The 17,624-nt window shown below is 34.1% G+C and overlaps 1 protein-coding gene across 4 annotated transcripts in view; it reads right to left on the minus strand.

Moving 5' to 3' along the window:
• The window catches only part of Atf7ip2 (activating transcription factor 7 interacting protein 2), a 54,746-nt gene that overhangs the window by 18,631 nt on the left and 18,491 nt on the right, over positions 1-17,624 (minus strand). For 2 of the 4 annotated variants that reach the window (XM_047532732.1, XM_047532733.1), the window contains exons 2-6: positions 15,408-16,240; positions 13,813-13,937; positions 9,833-9,967; positions 8,363-8,461; positions 5,484-5,638 (exon numbers count right to left, since the gene is read on the minus strand). In XM_047532732.1, coding sequence (XP_047388688.1) covers positions 5,484-5,638; positions 8,363-8,461; positions 9,833-9,967; positions 13,813-13,937; positions 15,408-16,230 — 1,337 coding nt within the window. In that variant the 5' untranslated portion in view covers positions 16,231-16,240. The remainder of the gene's footprint in view (positions 1-5,483; positions 5,639-8,362; positions 8,462-9,832; positions 9,968-13,812; positions 13,938-15,407; positions 16,241-17,624) is intronic. The other 2 variants (XM_047532734.1, XM_047532735.1) reach the window with 2 other exon arrangements.

Consider the following 17,624-nt stretch of genomic DNA (forward strand, 5'->3'; position numbering starts at 1 on the left):
AATACTTCAATGCTAATACTCCATATTAGAGTAGAAAATAAATCAAGCAAGCATCCAATCTTTAAGATAATTAATTTTAAAGAACCGCAAATATGTATAACTGCTAAGGAATGGAGAATAGATTCAAAAGAGGGTTAAAATGAAAAGCCAAACAAACAGGGGGAAAGAACCATAAGAGACAAGACTGACAGAAAACAAGTAGTAAGATGGTAATTATAAATGCCATATATCAGTGAGGTCACATTAAACATAGTTAATGTGACTGTTCTGATTAAAAGATCAGAAAAAAATACGTTATATTTAATAATTAAAGCCTAACATCCATGTAGCCACCAAATAAAATTTAAATTATCAGCCCTTCAGAAACCCATATGCCCCTATCCCATATAATAAAATTCCCCCATAAATAGCACTATAGTACTAATCTGTTTTACACTTTAGATTTACCATCTAGATCTGAATCTTTAAAATGCTTTGGGGTTGGGTTATTTTTGAACTTCATTTACATGGATGGAGACATAAGCTTTGATGTCTGCTTTTCAACAAGGGTTTTGTGGAAGTAACTCATACTGTTCACGTGACTGCTCTTCCTTCATTTTCCTTAATGCACGGCACTTCACTGTCTGGATTTACTGTGATTTCTTTTTAACTATAGAGGGACTTTTTCCTTTCAGTTTTTGGCTATTATGGAAAATGCTTCTAACATGTATCCTATTACATATGTGTACGTGTTTCTAACTGAGTATGTATCAAGGGATGGGACAGCTAGGTAAAAGAACAATCAGCTCTTCAATTAGTTCTAGATAATGCCAATTTTTTTCCCTCGAGTACTATGTAAATTTAAATTCCCAACAAGGTACTAAATAAAAACAATTTCCTTTATTTTAAAATCTCACCAATACCTGGTATTGCCAGGTTTTTAAAACCTGTTTTTTTCTTCCTTACTTGATATAAAATGGTATTACATTATAATTTTAATTTATATATTCCTGATTACAAATCAAGATGAAACCTTCATGTGTTCACTGACCATTTGGAATTCTCTTGGTGAGGTGGACATACAAGTCTTTTGCCCTTTTTTCCTTTGTGTTATCTGGCTTTTACTCGTTGATCTGTTGAAGATCTTCACTGTGTACTAATCTACAAGTTATAGGTGCTGCAAATATTCTCTACCCCTCAGTGGCCTGTCTCCCCACTATCTTTATAATGCCTTTAAAGAATAATTTTATTACAGTATTATCAATTTTTATTTTATGGCAAAAAGTTTTGTGTCTTAAAAAATCTTTCCCTACGTTCATAAAGACATTCTAATTTTGATTGTATATACAATTCCATGTTGGAAGCTGGGCACAGTAGTGCATGCCTATAATCCCAGCGGCTGGAGAGGCTTAGACAGGAGGATCCCAAGTTCAAAACCAGGCACAGCAAAATCAAGTGCTAAAATAGAGCTGGGATGTGGCTTCGTGGTTGAGTGTCCCCGAGTTCAATCCCCAGTACCAAAAATCAAAATCAAAAACAAAACAAAACAAAAAATTCTATGTTGGAATATCTAAGTATCTCAATTTCCTTTAAATATTTAGTTCCTTAATTTACATGGGATTTTTTTTTTTAAAGTCTGATGTAGGGGTCCAGTTTCATATTTCCTCCAACAGGAATAACAAAGAGAGTACCATTTACTGAAAATCACTCATTTCCCAAATGACTGCCATACAAGCTCCATCATGTCATATGTACACACATCATGAGTTTCTGGACTCTTGTTTGTCTGTTATCAATTTGTCTGTTACTTGCCAATATTATATCCTAATTGTTGTAGTTTTGTAATGTCCTGACCCAACATTGGACAGCAAATTCCTTCTTGCTTCTCTAGGATATCTTGTTTTAAAATCATTACATTTACATACACATTTTAGAATCAATCAGTTGAAGTTCCATTAAATTACACACTGAAATACAGACTGAAGTTTTATTGAATAAAATTAATTTAGTGAACTAAAGTGAAAACATTGTATAATACTGCTATATATAAGCCACTAACAGTACATTTATCCATTTAATTCTTCTTTAGTATCTCTCAATATTTTATAATTTTCTTCAGTTATTGCATATCTAATTAAATTCCTAGGTATTCCGAGATATTTGATATTTGATGTTTTGGTATTATATTAATGGTGCCTTATCTTTTAAAGTTTACTTTTAAGATTTATTTGTATTTGGTACACAGGAATACAAATGGTTTCTTACATGAGTTCAGAAACCTTGTGTAACTCTAATTAATCCTAATAATCTATCTGTAGGTTCCTTTGGATTACCTATATACAACGTTAATTATCCAAAAATACTAATAATATTGTTCCTTCTTTACTAATCCTGTTTCTTCTTTGTCTTCTCTTTCTTTTCTGCATTCTTATACTGGTTAAGCCATTTGGTGTATTATATAGAGTGGCTTGACAGCAGCCATCTTCTGTTTTGTATCTCAAAAAACACTTCCAATGATTCACCATCAGATTTGTTTCAGGATTTTTGTAGACTACATTAGGTAAGAAAGTTACCTTCTATTCTGAATTTGCCAAGACTTTAGCATCTGCTTAGCATACATGATGCCCTAGGTTTAATTCCCAGCACCAAAAAAAGGCAAAAAAAAAAAAAAAAAAAAAAAAAAAAGATATCAATTCCTGCATATATTATTAGCTGACTGATTTTTCTCCTGGCAAATTATATTGCTCAATTTTTTTACTATTAAACCAACCTTGCAGCAGTTCCAAGACATAAATTTTTTTTTCTTCTTTTTTTTTTTTTGATACCAGGGATTGAACCCAGAGATGCTAAACCACAGAGCCACATCCTCAGCCCTTCTTAATTTTTGATACAGGGTCTCACAAAGTTGCTTAGGGTCTTGCTAAATTGCTGAGGCTGGCTTTGAACTTTGAATCCTCCTGCCTCAGCTACCCAGAACTGCTGGGATTACAGGTGTGTACCAGAATGTCTGGTCATACGTAAAACTTTAATAGTTTGTTGAATTTGGTTTACTGGTATCTTGTTCAGGATGTCTGAATAGATTGTGTGAGTTAAACTGGGTTGTACCAAACCAGGCATGGTGGCCTACACCCATAATCCTAGATACTCAGGCAGGAGGATCAAAAGTTTAATGCTAGCCTGGGGAACTTAGGGACACCCTATCTTAAAAAGTCAAGGGTGAGGGTATAACTGGGGGTCTGTAATTTCCATTTCTAAAAAATATTTGAATTAATTTTATCATCAGGGTTATGGTAGCCACATAAGAAATGAAGAATGTTCTGATTAGAAACAACTTAAGAATGTTCCCTTTATTCTATTCCTTGAAGAGTGTGTTTAAAACTTCTATGATTTCTTCCTTAAATGTCTTATAAAACCCACACTGAAGACATCAAGGTCACATCACATTTGTTACAGCTATTTGCACACTCACTGTGAGCTCACAGTGCCTCCTGCCTGAAAGAGTTGCAGGTTCTTCTTTCAGTATTGAACAAGAAGGATTTGTTCATGCAACAGATATAAGCCACTGCTAAATGGGACATATTTGCCTAGAAAGTGCTATTTCACTTTTTACTTCCATGATCAGCACTGTTTTCCCCTTTTTGTGTCACTTTATTAGTTTCAACACACGCATCCACAAGTAAAAACCAAGACTTAGGGCTGGGACATAACTGAGCAATAGAACGTTTGCTTAGCATACACAAGGCCCTGGGTTCGATCCCCAACACCACAAAGCAAACAAAAACCAACATATAAATAAATACCTTTCTCATATACCAATACTAAAACTAGTGAGAAAGAAATCCAGAAAATAACCCCATTCACAATAGCATCAAAAAAATAAAACACCTGGAAATGGATCTACCCAAGGAAGTGAAAGAGTTCTACGATGAAAACTAGAACGCTGGAGAAAGGAACTGAAGAAGATACAGAGATGAAAAGACCTCCCATGTTCATGAATAGGCAGAATTGTTAAAATGCTCATGTTATAAAAGTAATACACAGATTCAATGCAATCCCTATCAAAATATCAATGACATTCTTCAAAGAACTAGAAAAAAAGTCTTAAAATTCATTTGGAAGAATAAAAGACACAGAATAGCCAAAGTAGTTCTAAGTAGTTCCTCAAAAGACTAAGAATGGGCTGGGGATATAGCTCAGTTGGTAGAGTGCTTGCCTTGCATGCACAAGGCCCTGGGTTCAATCCCCAGCACCGCAAAAAAAAAGAAAAAAGACTAAGAATGGAACCACCCTATGGTCCAGTTATACCACTCCTCAGTATTTATCCTGAAGAATTAGTCAGCAAACTACAGTAACACATGAATATCCAAGTTTTTAGCAGCACATTTCACAATAGCCAAACTATGGAATCAGTCCAGGTGTCCCACAGTGAATGAATAGATTAAAAATACATATATGGTATATATACACAAATGGAGTTTTACTTGGCCATAAAGAATGAAATTATTTCATTTACAGGAAGACAGATGGAACTTGAGAACATTAGCTTAAGTGAAACAGGCCAAATTCAGAAAGGTAAGGGTGATCTGTTTTCTCTAATATGGGGAAGCTAGATAAAGGAAAATGAAGCGGGTAGCTGGTGGGGGGTCTCCTGAAAACTGAAGGGAAATCAGTAGAGCAGAGGAAAAGGACCAGAAGAAAGGAGGATGGGAGGGAAAAGTGAAATAATGGGGAATGATATTGGTCAAATTATGTTGTTACAGTGTATGCATGTAAGAACCTGTAGTGATGAATCCCACCATTATACATAATTATGACGAACCACGAAAAAATAGGGGAGAAAAAGTAAAACTACAGAACACATAAGGAGTAATGCTAAGGAAGCCGCTATTATAAAAAAAAGTTTCAAAACTGTTGACAGTTACCAGTGATAAGAAAGAAATTATTAATATGCCTCCACTCACTCCTCCCTTTGAACATCAATCCAGGTCAGGACCACCAAGCATATTCCTTCATTGAACTAAACTTATTCCCTATTTGCCCCAAATCTTTTAGATTAGATTAGAAAATAAATTTCTCAGTTGTTTATGACCCAATTAGAAAAATAAGTTAATCTGTTCACTCTGATTTGAAGTTACCATGATATGACTTTCAATATGAAGGGAACTAACTTTAGGTATTTCTTTCCTAATCCTAACAACTCTTTGGCATAATTTTTTCAACACTGTTTCATAGGGCCTTGATTTTCTCACGTGTAGAACTGGAAACAATATTGGGGTGATTCATTAAACATTAACTTGGTCACCTCTCCATTTAAAAATCTTAGTACTATTATTAAAACAAAAATAAAGCCTTTAGAGAACTAATTCAATGACTTTGTAACAGACTAAACAGTGTTCACGTGAATACAAAGTTTTAAGTTATTTTATGCTTAATGGAGAAATGGATACATATTTACAAAATATTTGTTTAGAAAAGTAATTTTGCATTTGTGTAGAAATACTTACCTTTCAGAAACAAACTCAACACAATCTGGTGACAAATTCATCTTTTCACTTGTTTTCTTGATGGTGTTAGAAGATTCGCAGTTCATAGAAGTCACTCTATCATCACTAACTGATTCTTGACTCCTACACAAATTCATGGTCTCTGAATTTGCAATCTGTTAAATGGGGGAGGAAAAAGCAGTTGAGGAGTGGGTAAAATTTATGTCAGGCAAAATTTCACTTGAAAAATATTCTCAAAATATCCTCACATATGACAAAACATATTAGATAATCTGTATTTCAACAATTAATGACCACGATTGTGATATCTCTGCCAAAAGACTCTTTACTGCAAGGAAATGAAAATGATGGTACCATTCAACATTCAACTTCCTACGGTAGGTGAATAGGAGGAAAAGTAAATACCTAGGTACTTTAGACAACATTTCATTTCTACTAGCTCAACTTTAAGGAACTAATAAAACATAAAACTTTTTACTACTAGTATATTTTTAATAAAGACCAGAAATAGATCAGATTGCAAACTCACTTTTCCAACTGGTGAATCTGTTTAAAACATTCATCTATTTAAACATTCAGTAGCATTTACAGTATATCTGCACATTAGTCAATTGGAAAGGATCAACTAATTGTCTAACTCAGGAACCCTGACTATGGGGACAGTATGCACAAAAAATGCACATACATTAAGGCAGAATTCTGCAATATTATTATATTAAATGAACAGAGTTTATGTAAAGAGTAGTTTTAAATGACATTGGAAATCAATAGCTAAAACAGTTGGTATTCTTCCAGTTTCAGGAAAAGGTAGAGGAATCCACTTCAATGTCTGGATGGCCATTGTCCCATATAAGGGACAGCTGTAGGGCCTGCACTACTCAAACATCAACAGCACCCCTGCTCCACACCAGGGCAACAGCAAGCCCAGTCCACTGCCTGGCAGTGTCCTTGGACCAACATTTCCTGAACTTCCCATCTATCAGCACTGGGAACCATGGAGGCACCTGCAGGAACTGAATGGGAGGCCCAGTGGAGCCAGAAGAATGAAGGCAACCCAAATAGCCCACAAAACCTCTGGAAGAAAACATAGCTATTGGAAATACAGTTTACAAGAGCAAAGTAGGACCTACATACTAAACCTACCTAGGAACTGCCTACTGAAGTTACATGCCACATCACTTGAAAGAACTGTCACATTTTGACCCTCTCAAGGGACTATCAAAAGGCTGTCCAACCATATCCCTCATTTTCTCTTCAAAGTATGTGTTTTGGACAATGAACTTCCTAATTTTAGAAGAAATACTCCTTCGACATTCCAAACATTCCTTCAATACTGCTCAGAAATCTTGTCAGCCTAATAAAAATCCAAGCCCACTGCTTACAAGTTTTGTTTTCCATGACAACTGTAGGACTATTCAGCTATACACTCTGACCCTATGTATAAAAAAGGAATCCCCTGAGCAGGGTACAGAGGTGCACATTCACCACCCTAGCCACTCAAGAGGCTGAAAGGAGAAGGATAGAAAGTTCAAGGCCAGCCTCAGAAACTTAGTGAGATCCTGACTCGAAATTAAAATGTAAAAAATGGCTGGGATGTGGCTCAGTGGTAGAGCGCCTCTGGGTTCAATTCCAGGACCAGACATACACACACAAAAAAGGGCAAAAATCTGAAGTATGTAAAGAAAAAATGAAGAACAGAAACCAATGAGAAAAAAGAATAAAACTTCAAAGGCTCTAGACTGATCAAGAAAAAAAGCAGATTAACCGTATCATAAATGAAGTATGGTATATCACTATAGCTCTACAAATATTTATAAGGGAATTTTATGACTAGCTTTACATCAACAAACTAAACAATTTAGACAAAAAGAACAAATTTCTTGCAGAGACAACTTACAAGATGGAACAGAAAAATCTGAATTGCTCTACACCTACTACATTTGATTTGCTACAAAAGCAAGCTCCTTGCTCAGTTTTCAGAGGTAGTCCACAAACATTTGAGAAATAAAATTCTTATGCAAACTTTCAGATAACAGGAAATGCTAATCAATCCATTTATTGAGTTAACATAAATTTGATGCCAAATACTAACATACATTGTAAGAAAAAGTTACTTAGTGAACATGCACAGATTATAAGTTGTATATAAAAATATAAACAGCCAGCTGGGCACAATGGTGCACACCTGTTGGGAGGCTAAAGCTAGCCTCAGTACTTCGTGAGGCTCTAAGAAACTTAGTGAGCCCTGCCTCCAAATAAAAATTGGAAAAGCTAGAGATGTGGCTCCATGGTAAAGCCCTTTTGGAGTCAATTCCCAGTATTCCCCTGGCCGTCCATACATCTTATACACAAAAACAGCCACTCAAATGTACTTGATCAATTTATATGTAACATTTTGAATGTATGTTTCAAAGTTTATTTTGATACAATATATTGACATTCTGAATGTACAAAATATACATGGCTTACAGGGAATGAATTGATACAGACAAAAATAAGTTAGCAAAGAATTAAAAGTAAAATCTAGGTGCTAAGTATATGAATACTCATTGTAAAAATTCTTTCAACTTTGCTGTATATGTTTCACACTTTTCTTTTTTTTTTTTTTTTGCGGTGCTGGGGATCAAACCCAGGGCCTTGTGCTTGCAAGGCAAGCACGCTACCAACTGAGCTATCTCCCCAGCCCTGTTTCACACTTTTCAAACTAAAGAAATGCAAGTGGTACATAAGCATATCTTTTCCAGAGAGATTCATTCATAAGAACATTCTAAGTATAAATTAATTCATGTCCTAATTTGGAAATAAATTCATTTCTGATAATTCTACTACTTATTATTGGATCAACTAGGTTATTAAAACTCCTGGGTGTTTATACCAACCTTACAGCCTATGTTATTAGGTAATGTGTTTGGTTCCAAACAATTCCTTTGAGATAATAATACTGTTCTAATACGTCTTTGAAGTCTTGCTATTTTTGCCTGGAAGAAAGAAAAATAAGTAAACACAAACCAAAGGACTAAAATATTATATAGAGGTAGTAGAAAAATTATTAGCCGAAGTAGTCTTGTGAGACTTAGGCATACATTCAAATAAATAAGAAATTCTTATTTAGTCACCCTAGGGTATCCACAGGATTGGTCCCAGATCAAGTACTTAATGGCATAATATTTGCATATAACCCAAACAAATCATATGTACTTTAACTTGCCTTTAGATTGCTTATAATACCTAATACAATGTCAAGGTTATGTAACACATTGTTACTACTATACAATTTAAGGAATTACAAGGAAAAGGACTATGTATTCACTAGACACATTTTTTTCTGAATATTTTCAATCCATGGTTAACTGAATACATGCATCCACAAAACCCAAGGTTGTATAAGCAAAAGATTTAAGGCAAATTTTATGCTTTTATGATATTCCAGAACAGAAGATGAAAAACATTAATCTCTCAGCTGGGTGCGGTGGCACACACCTGTAATTCCAGTGACTCTGGAGGCTCAGGCAGGAGGATCACAAGTTGAAAGTCAGCCTCAGCAACTTAGCAAAGTCCTAAGCAACTCAATGAGACCCTGTCTCTAATAAAACATAAAAAAGGGCTGGGGATGCACATGGCTAAGTGTTTAAGCAACCCTGGGTTCAATCTTCAGTCTCAAGGAAAAAAAAAAATTAATCTTTCAGTTGGTCCACAATAAAACTAATGCTGATAAAAACACCAATCAAAAAAACCAAAGGCCGAATGTTTTCTCTGATAAGAGCATGACAATATGTAACGATGGGGGGTGGCGGGGGGGAAGAAAAGAATGAAGGAACTTCGGATGGTGTAGAGGAAAAAGGGGTGGGAGGGGGTGGAAACAGAAAAACAGTAGAATGAAACAGACAGTATTACCCTATGTATATGTATGATTACATGAATGGCGTCAATATACATCGTGTACAACCATAGAAATGAAAAGTTGTACCCCATTTGTGTACAATGAATCAAAATGTGTCTGTAAAAATAAAAAAATATTTTAATTAAAAAAAATAACACCAATCAACAAGTGAGTCTAGAAAACAAAAAATTCAGGAGCTTGAAATAAGAGGAACGGCTGTAGTTGGAATGAAAAGAGACTGCCTAAAGTATTAAGCCTGTCAACCCACACAGGCCGTTGATAGTTCTGAGTACTTCTCAAGAGACAATATTGCTGAAAAATAGTAAGTTCTATCGTCTGTGCTATAGTCTTAAATAAACTTGTGGCCAGAAATCAAATTCAGGTCTTCCTTTACTGTTTGCCTTTCCTAACACATAAGATCACCAAATTTCACTTTTTTAAGAGGACTCAAATGAAATCAGAAACTTACAAAGAGTTCATCAGCTGTTGCTTCATGTTTATTCCTGCACTGTGTCTTCCCAATGCGTTCATTCAATTCTTTCAGTTTTTTATCAAATAGTTTGTAATTTATCCTATAGATCTCATGTCGAATCAAATGTCTGACCTAGAATTTTAAAATAAAAACGAAAACATCCCAGATTTCAAATTTCAAGCAATTCTATTTTTTACTTTTTAAACATAGCTTTGCTTTATTTCTGGATTTACTATGACAAGATATACTTTATTTGTATGTTTATATTACTGTAGCAGTAAGTTATATAAAACTTGAATATTAAACTCAATACAATATATCCAGCATTCTACTATCAGGTACAACTAGAATTTTAAAAAAGAACACATCTAATATGTAAATATAAAGACATGTTAGAAATTAAATTTATTCTCAAATTACTAATTTTAGTTTCTTATGATTCCAGTTGATTATTATTCCATAATATACATTGTAGAAACAATTACAAGGCTATATTCCACTTATATTTTCAATTATCAAAACTTACAAGTTCATAGTCCATAAAAAGTAGCTCTATTTATCTTAAAACCAGAGCCTGGTGAAAATGTTTGGTGGTCTATAGTAGATATGGAACAAACTGTCCAAGTTTGAGACTTGACCCTGCCATTAACAAGCTATATGGCCTTTGACAAGTCATACCACCTCTGGGCTTTGTTATCTCTGTCCACAATGGGTAGAGGACATAGTAAAATGATTGCTGAATGAAGGATACTTACAGGATTTTATAAGAACAAAATAAGGTAACGTGAAAGACTTCTATAAGATGTAAAACACATAATTGATATGAGAGAAATATCCAAGACAATTACTATTATTTGCATAACATTTTAGGGGATAGATTTGTTATGTTAAAATTGAAAAAAGCCAGGGACAAATATGCAGTGACTAACACTATCTGGGGCAAAATGAATGCTATTCTAACAGATTGTAGTAGCTATTACATGAGATTAATGCACTTCATTATCTGCACATTAAAAAAAAAAAAAAGACTGGCCCATTTTCAGGAAACACAATTAATCTCAGTGCCCACTGATCTGCACAGCTCTGCTGAGCCATACATACAGAAACACTATTTTTCAGTGTATATTCTGTAAACAAATTTTATAACAAAGTATATAATCTCTCTTAATAAAGACACTAGTCATGATACATTTAGAGTGCTTATTAGTGATAATTATATCTTGCCCCCAATATCTTGCTACATGGTGCTCAAAATTGGAACACACAGTTCCCATGTTGAACTCTTTTATATTGATATCACCTGATGATTAGTTACAGCCTATAATTTTATTTGATTATTTCCAAGGCTTTTCCTTTTTGTTTCCAATTGTTATTAGTCAACACTGTCTATATCTACTTAGTCTTTTCTGTAGTGCTTATTTAACACACACACACACATTTATACACACACATATACACATATATATGTATGTCTATACACACATATATCACTCAAAATATTGTTAAAAAAATTATTATTTAAAAAATGCTCAGAAACACATACTATTTTTACGGACAGCCTTTACCTGCTACCCATGTGTGGGTTTTATGGATCACTGTGTGCTTGCCAGTTCACTTGCTGGGGTAATATATGAAGCTCATGCTCAGATAAATGTTGGAGAAACACATCTAAATGCTTTGAATATGTGTTTCTCAAAAACTTCCTTGGAAAGGAAGAATCAAATGGAATACATGTTAAAATCACAAACTACTCGGCCTCATCCTGGATCCAACAAACAGAATCTCCAGGAAAGGGGCCTGCAAAGTTGTACATTAACAGGCACCAGCAACGATTCTTAATGGTTAAGTCTAAGAAAACAGTAGACTAAAACAATAATCTTCAACTATTATTGAGCTCAAAAAACTATAAATAAATACTCCTGATGATTCAGATAGAGGTAGACCCTTAAACTTGAGTATTTTGGACTAAGTGCCAACCAAGGGGTGATTCCATTTGTCCTCACTTAGTGATAATGTTTATTATACAGAAGAAAGGCACAACAGATTCCATAAAAAAACCTCTTAAATATCTTTTCCCAATGGTAATGTACCGAACATTATGGAATATGATGGAAGTCCCAGCTTTGATTTGCAGAAGACAGCCAAATTGGTCTCAAGTTTGTAGAAACTATAAACTGATAATCTGCTCCAGCTTTCTAAGATGGTAGGTAGGTACAGTGAATAATCTGGACTTTGGAGGAAAAACCCTTCCCAATCACTAACCTAACTCGAGTTAGCTAGGTTAAGATCCTTCTGGAATCTCAAGAGATAATAGCACTAGGACTCTCTCAATAGGGAAGAAGAATGTCAGAATGGGAGGGACTTACATTTGAAATGCAAACAAGGTAGAGAGATATTGTTTACAAAGAGAAATGTTTGGATAGGAATTACACATGAGGGAAAAGCTAGCTGTTTAGATATAGGAAAAAAGAATTAGCTAATATTCAAGTTGTCTCTGGAGAATGTACAAGAAACTATTCCTTAAACTCACTGCAAAGAACTATTTTGGATTATTTTGTGAGGCAGACAATAGTACTGAAAACCCTGATTTTTCTATGTCAGCAAAATTAAAATGTTCAAAGTCTAGGGTAAATTTTGTGCATTTATGTCCATATCATACCTTGTTTCTGAATGCAGCCACTACTCACTGGGAATCCTCAACCTTTTTCTTGATAACATGGTTCTTGGGCTTGACTGCCCCTTCCCTGCCAGCAATAGAATAATTACTTTTTTTCTTTTTCTTTTGGTGATACTGGGGCTTGAACACAAAAGTGCTTTAACACTAAGGTATATTCATGGGTTGTTGGGTTTTGTTTTGGTTTTTTTTGTTGTTGTTTGTTTTTATTTATTTGCTTTTTTGAGATGGTCTTGCTACATTGTCCACACTGGCCTCAAACTTGTGATCCTCCTGCCTCAGACTCCTAAGTAGCTGAGATTATAGGAGTGGGCCACCTCACCCAGCTATTATGTATTTTTTATTAGTGTCTACTTTGGTCTTCTTGAAAGAAAACAGGAGGTAGAAAGAGGAAAACTGTTGACTTACCTTTGAAGATGACTCTGCATGAATCTTTTAAAGAAGTTTTCCTTTAATAGGTAATACAAGTTCATGGGACATATAACTATATAATTGTAATTGTCTGTTTTAGAACACAGTAGTGCTTATGGTTTTTGTTTTTTCCTGAAACATATACGATCATTTGGTGTGGGAAATTCTGGTCCATTGTGGCTAAGAGACATCTGCTCTACCATACACTTTCTTATCATGATGGGATGCAGTGATGGTGAAACAGCAAAGCCAGATCTGATTATAGCCTTTCTACTAGAATTAAAGCTCAATGAACTTCATTTCAGAGTTGATCATACATGTATGAAGGCTACAGAACAATGGGATGAAATGGGGCAAAAATGAAAAGCAAGAAGTATATTTAATGACACTATTAAGCAAAACGTCAGATATTGCAGCATACCCATGTTACTTTGGAAATTTGGGTAAGTAGACCTGAATTCAGAAGAACTTTGCAATGAACTTCTGGACTATGTGAATCTATAAAACTGAACAACTACGATGAGGTCTATAAACAACTACCTGTACTCCAAAGAACCCCATAACCAGCAGTAAAGAGACTGTATCATTTAGCAAAGTTCAAAACTGTCCAATATCTAACTCAAACGGATCTAATTGTAAGGTTGAAAATTTTTTTTTCTTTCTACAGCAAGACTACCTACACATGATTCCCCCATTTTCAAGAACCTAGAGATATTTTGGTAATGTAAATAATTAATCTGTTTGCTAATTTGATTTTCATTTATCAGCTTTGCATCAAGTGAAAATCATCTGTATGATTTCACTGTAGAAACAAGTTAATTAACTTTTAACATTTTTTAACTAATCAAAAGTATACGTTTTTGAGGCAAATATTTAAACCCCAATATTTTACCTGTTCCAGTACTGCTGTTTGCTTTTCCAGAGCTACACAAATATTTTCATTAATTGGCTCTGAAGTTTTCATGCGTTTAACATTTTCTTTGTTTTCTGAAAGCATTCTCTTCTTTTGATTATGGCCTTGAGGAAACGGAAAGATTAGAAATAAAAATATTCTTCCTTGAGAAGGAAATGGGAATTCCCTAATTTAAGGACACACTAAGCAAATGGAAAAACTAAAACGTGACAAGGTTTTTAAGGAAAATTTGATTGCATAAAAATGTTCCCATAAACTTGTTTTAAAAAACACACTATTTTGATAAAGTAGGGTTCTGATCTCAGATGCGCTGCTGATCCAGTCTTACGTAATACACATATACCAACAAAAACAACCACACACTACAGTATTTAATTCTCTACTTAGTTACTTCAGTGGTCCTACATTACTTTTATAGACAGTTATTTAAGGCAACATATTTTTAACAGGTGAAAATTGGTCATTTTTAACCAATTTTAAATTAATCCTGCTAAATTTTTACTCTATAATCTAGATAAAACCCCAAAATTCTGTAAGTATTTTCTTCTATTTCAATAACCAACATAAATATTCAAATTTACTTTTACTATTTGAATAATTTTATAACCTAGAACTTCATTTGTTAATTATTTGGTATTTCTCTTCTCTCTCCACAGACACAAGCATATATGTTTGTGTATATAATGTTATCTATCATCTTATGCCTACCAGGTGATTTATAGGCCAAGTTCATGGAAATAAATGGGTTTACCAACAATTTTGAAAATCCACTCTTTCTAATAAACAAAACTTTAAAATAACAAATGAACCAAACAACTCCCATAAGTCACCTTTTGAGATTGTTTGCTCTCTTAGGAAAGTGATTAATTCCTTCTTTGTCAGAAATAACTTCCTTCTTGATGTGGTATATACAGTTAAAATGAATCGAGTCTGGTCTAGAGCCACTCGCATATTTCAAGCATAGCCTGAACATTTTTGGATGTGCAGTGAACTACAACCTAACTTGTATGTTGAATACAACCTACACTTATAAAAAGTAACTGTAAGAAAATCAGAAGTGGCCACCAGATCAAAACTGGAAGTGAGCTATAACCAATTAGATCGGGTTGTCCCTATACCTCACACTTCCTTTTCTGAATATCACTTCCTTTTCTTTGGCTATAAATATGTGCCATGTAGTGGGAAAGAGTTTTCTAGAAACATTTTTGGTTCTGACTGCTGCTCAATTGAAAAACTGCAAATAAAACCAGTTACCAACTGCAGTGCTAGATTTGTTGCAATATTCTCTTTTAGCAAAACCCATCCTCCTCCCTACCAAAAATAGTTCCTAAACAAGATACTCTGAAATAATTATGGTCATCATTTGTTTTTTCAGTTTATAAAAAACTCACTGTATATTTGAAGTTTTAAAATTCCCCAAAGAAAAGTGATTTAATTTTTATAAAAGATGCAAAAATAGGGGCTGGGGAGATAGCTCAGTTGTAGAGTGCTTGCCTTGTAAGCATAAGGCCCTGGGTTCGATCCCCAGCACCCAAAAAAAAAAAAAAAAAAAAGATGCAAAAATATATACTTACTGTTATTAGCATCAGTGTTGAGTAATGACTGCCACTTTGAGTCTGTACTTTCACAATTTGAAATGCTGAAATGACAGGTTCTACAGGATTCTTCTGTTTTCAAACTGTTAGCAGTATAGCAGGAGGAATTAACTAAATTCACCAAACTAGATGTTTTCTCAACAGGCACAAAATGTGAGTTTGGGTTTAAAATGTCATTTTGCCTTCCATCAAGTGACTCTGAATTGGAGTTTGCTTCTAAATTGGAAACCATCTCATCGATTCTCTTACCATTCAAGGTATTCTGAACTATATCACTCAATATGATGGGTGTGCAATAAATGGGTTTTAGATTACAATTCTCTTCGTGTTCAAAAAAGGATTCTTTTACTTTTGTCTGATATTCCAGATGAGTTTCAGAAGTGTTCTGGGAATCTTCTGCCCTTTGTATAAACAATTTGCTGGGAGAATCTAATGTTTTTCTTGGCTTTTGGTAACGACACACAACTTGTTCATCAATGTATTCCAATCTTGTATCTGAATCAACAATTTCTTCTACTGGTTTTATTAAATTCTTAGTAACCACTATACTCTTCTGTGAGAATACTGAATTTTTGTTAGAATTGAATGAGGAATCAACATTTTCAGAATGTTTACACTTGCTAGTTATGAGCTCAGTACTTAAATTCTGACTACCACTTGGAACTTTACTCCCAATTGCTGCTGTTCTCAGAGCTTCAACATTCTTAGACTTATTCAGGATCTCTACTTGCTTCCGGCAACTTGAAGGCATTGTTTTTTTGGCTTTTAATATTTTCCGTTTACTTCTATCTGGACTTGCCATCTTTCATATCCTAGAATTTAAGATATCATATTTAAATGCATTTCACCACTAAATTAATTTACAATATTAAAATAATGTTAAGACTATCTTTCAGATTTAAATAATTATATTCATTTTCATCTGTCAATGAAAACAAAAAATAATTTCAATATTTTCCTACTGTCCAAAAAATAAGTGCAAGAATTTTCTTTGGCAACATTATATCATCCCATAAGTAGAAAGAATCCACATGTCAATCAGTAGTAGACTGGAATAATAAAGTACAGGATAGCTGCACAAGGAAATACAATCAACAACAATTGATTTTTCATTATATACAACAGTATGAGTTTCAAAAGCCCAGAGTTTAAATAAACTAGACCAGAATATTAGTTTGTTTTATCTGTTGAATATACTGTTACTTTTTACCTTTTAACATTTTTGTATCAGTTTGCTTTGTCTTTTGTAAAACAATAAGAATGCTTTAACCATGATTAAAGTTCAATTCCATTTTAACCAAGATCAAAACCAACTACTATACTGTGTTAAAGATCAAAGTGAATATCAACTAGAAAAAGAACCAGCTAGATTTCTGTGAGTTTTGGGCATATCTGTTTGTTGATATAGGTGCTGGTTATGAATGTGTTCAGTTCGTGAAAATTATCAAAATATACAATGAGAATTTGTGCACTTTGTTATGTACAACATTTCAGAAAAAGAAAAGAAAATCTGACAGTTTGCTCTGAAGCCACTTAAAACATACATCAAAATAATTGTAGACTTGGCTCTACAGCAGAATTAAATATAAGTCAGTTATTCTTAAATGTGTATGTAATATAAAAGTAAGGTAAAATCTGGGGCAGAAAATTCCAAATTAAATGAACAAAGATGCTAAAAAGGATAAAGTTGGAAGTAAGGAAAAGGTAGCTTTCTTTTTTTCATATAAGGATATAGTCATATGATACTGTTTTGCTCTTGACCCCAATCATTAGTAAAATGTTGACAAAGAATGCTTTTAGTGGACTGACCCTAGGGACACTCTATCACTGAGTTATACCACAGGTCCTTTTTATTTTTTATTTTGAGACAGGGTTTATATTTTCCAGATTACAAATTCCACATTAAGAGGATGGCTACCTAAGAATTCCAATCCCTTCACACAGTTGAGACCAATGTCTACCTCCTTTAGATAAGTCAGGATGAGACTTTTGATCTCTAACTAGGCAGGGTCATTGTCCCATGCCAGTCTGAAACACCACAGTAGATGAATCTTCACCCCTCACCAACCCTTAAGACTAAGGGATAAAAGTCATAGAGGTACAAATGGAATAGGAATTTGGGAATAAAGAAAAAGATACTGAGTCTTAAAGACATACTCACGAACCACTGAGATACAAAAAGAACCGAGGAACAAA

The sequence above is a fragment of the Sciurus carolinensis genome, chromosome 18, assembly GCF_902686445.1.
Source record: "Sciurus carolinensis chromosome 18, mSciCar1.2, whole genome shotgun sequence".
Classification (NCBI taxonomy): Eukaryota; Metazoa; Chordata; class Mammalia; order Rodentia; family Sciuridae; genus Sciurus; species Sciurus carolinensis.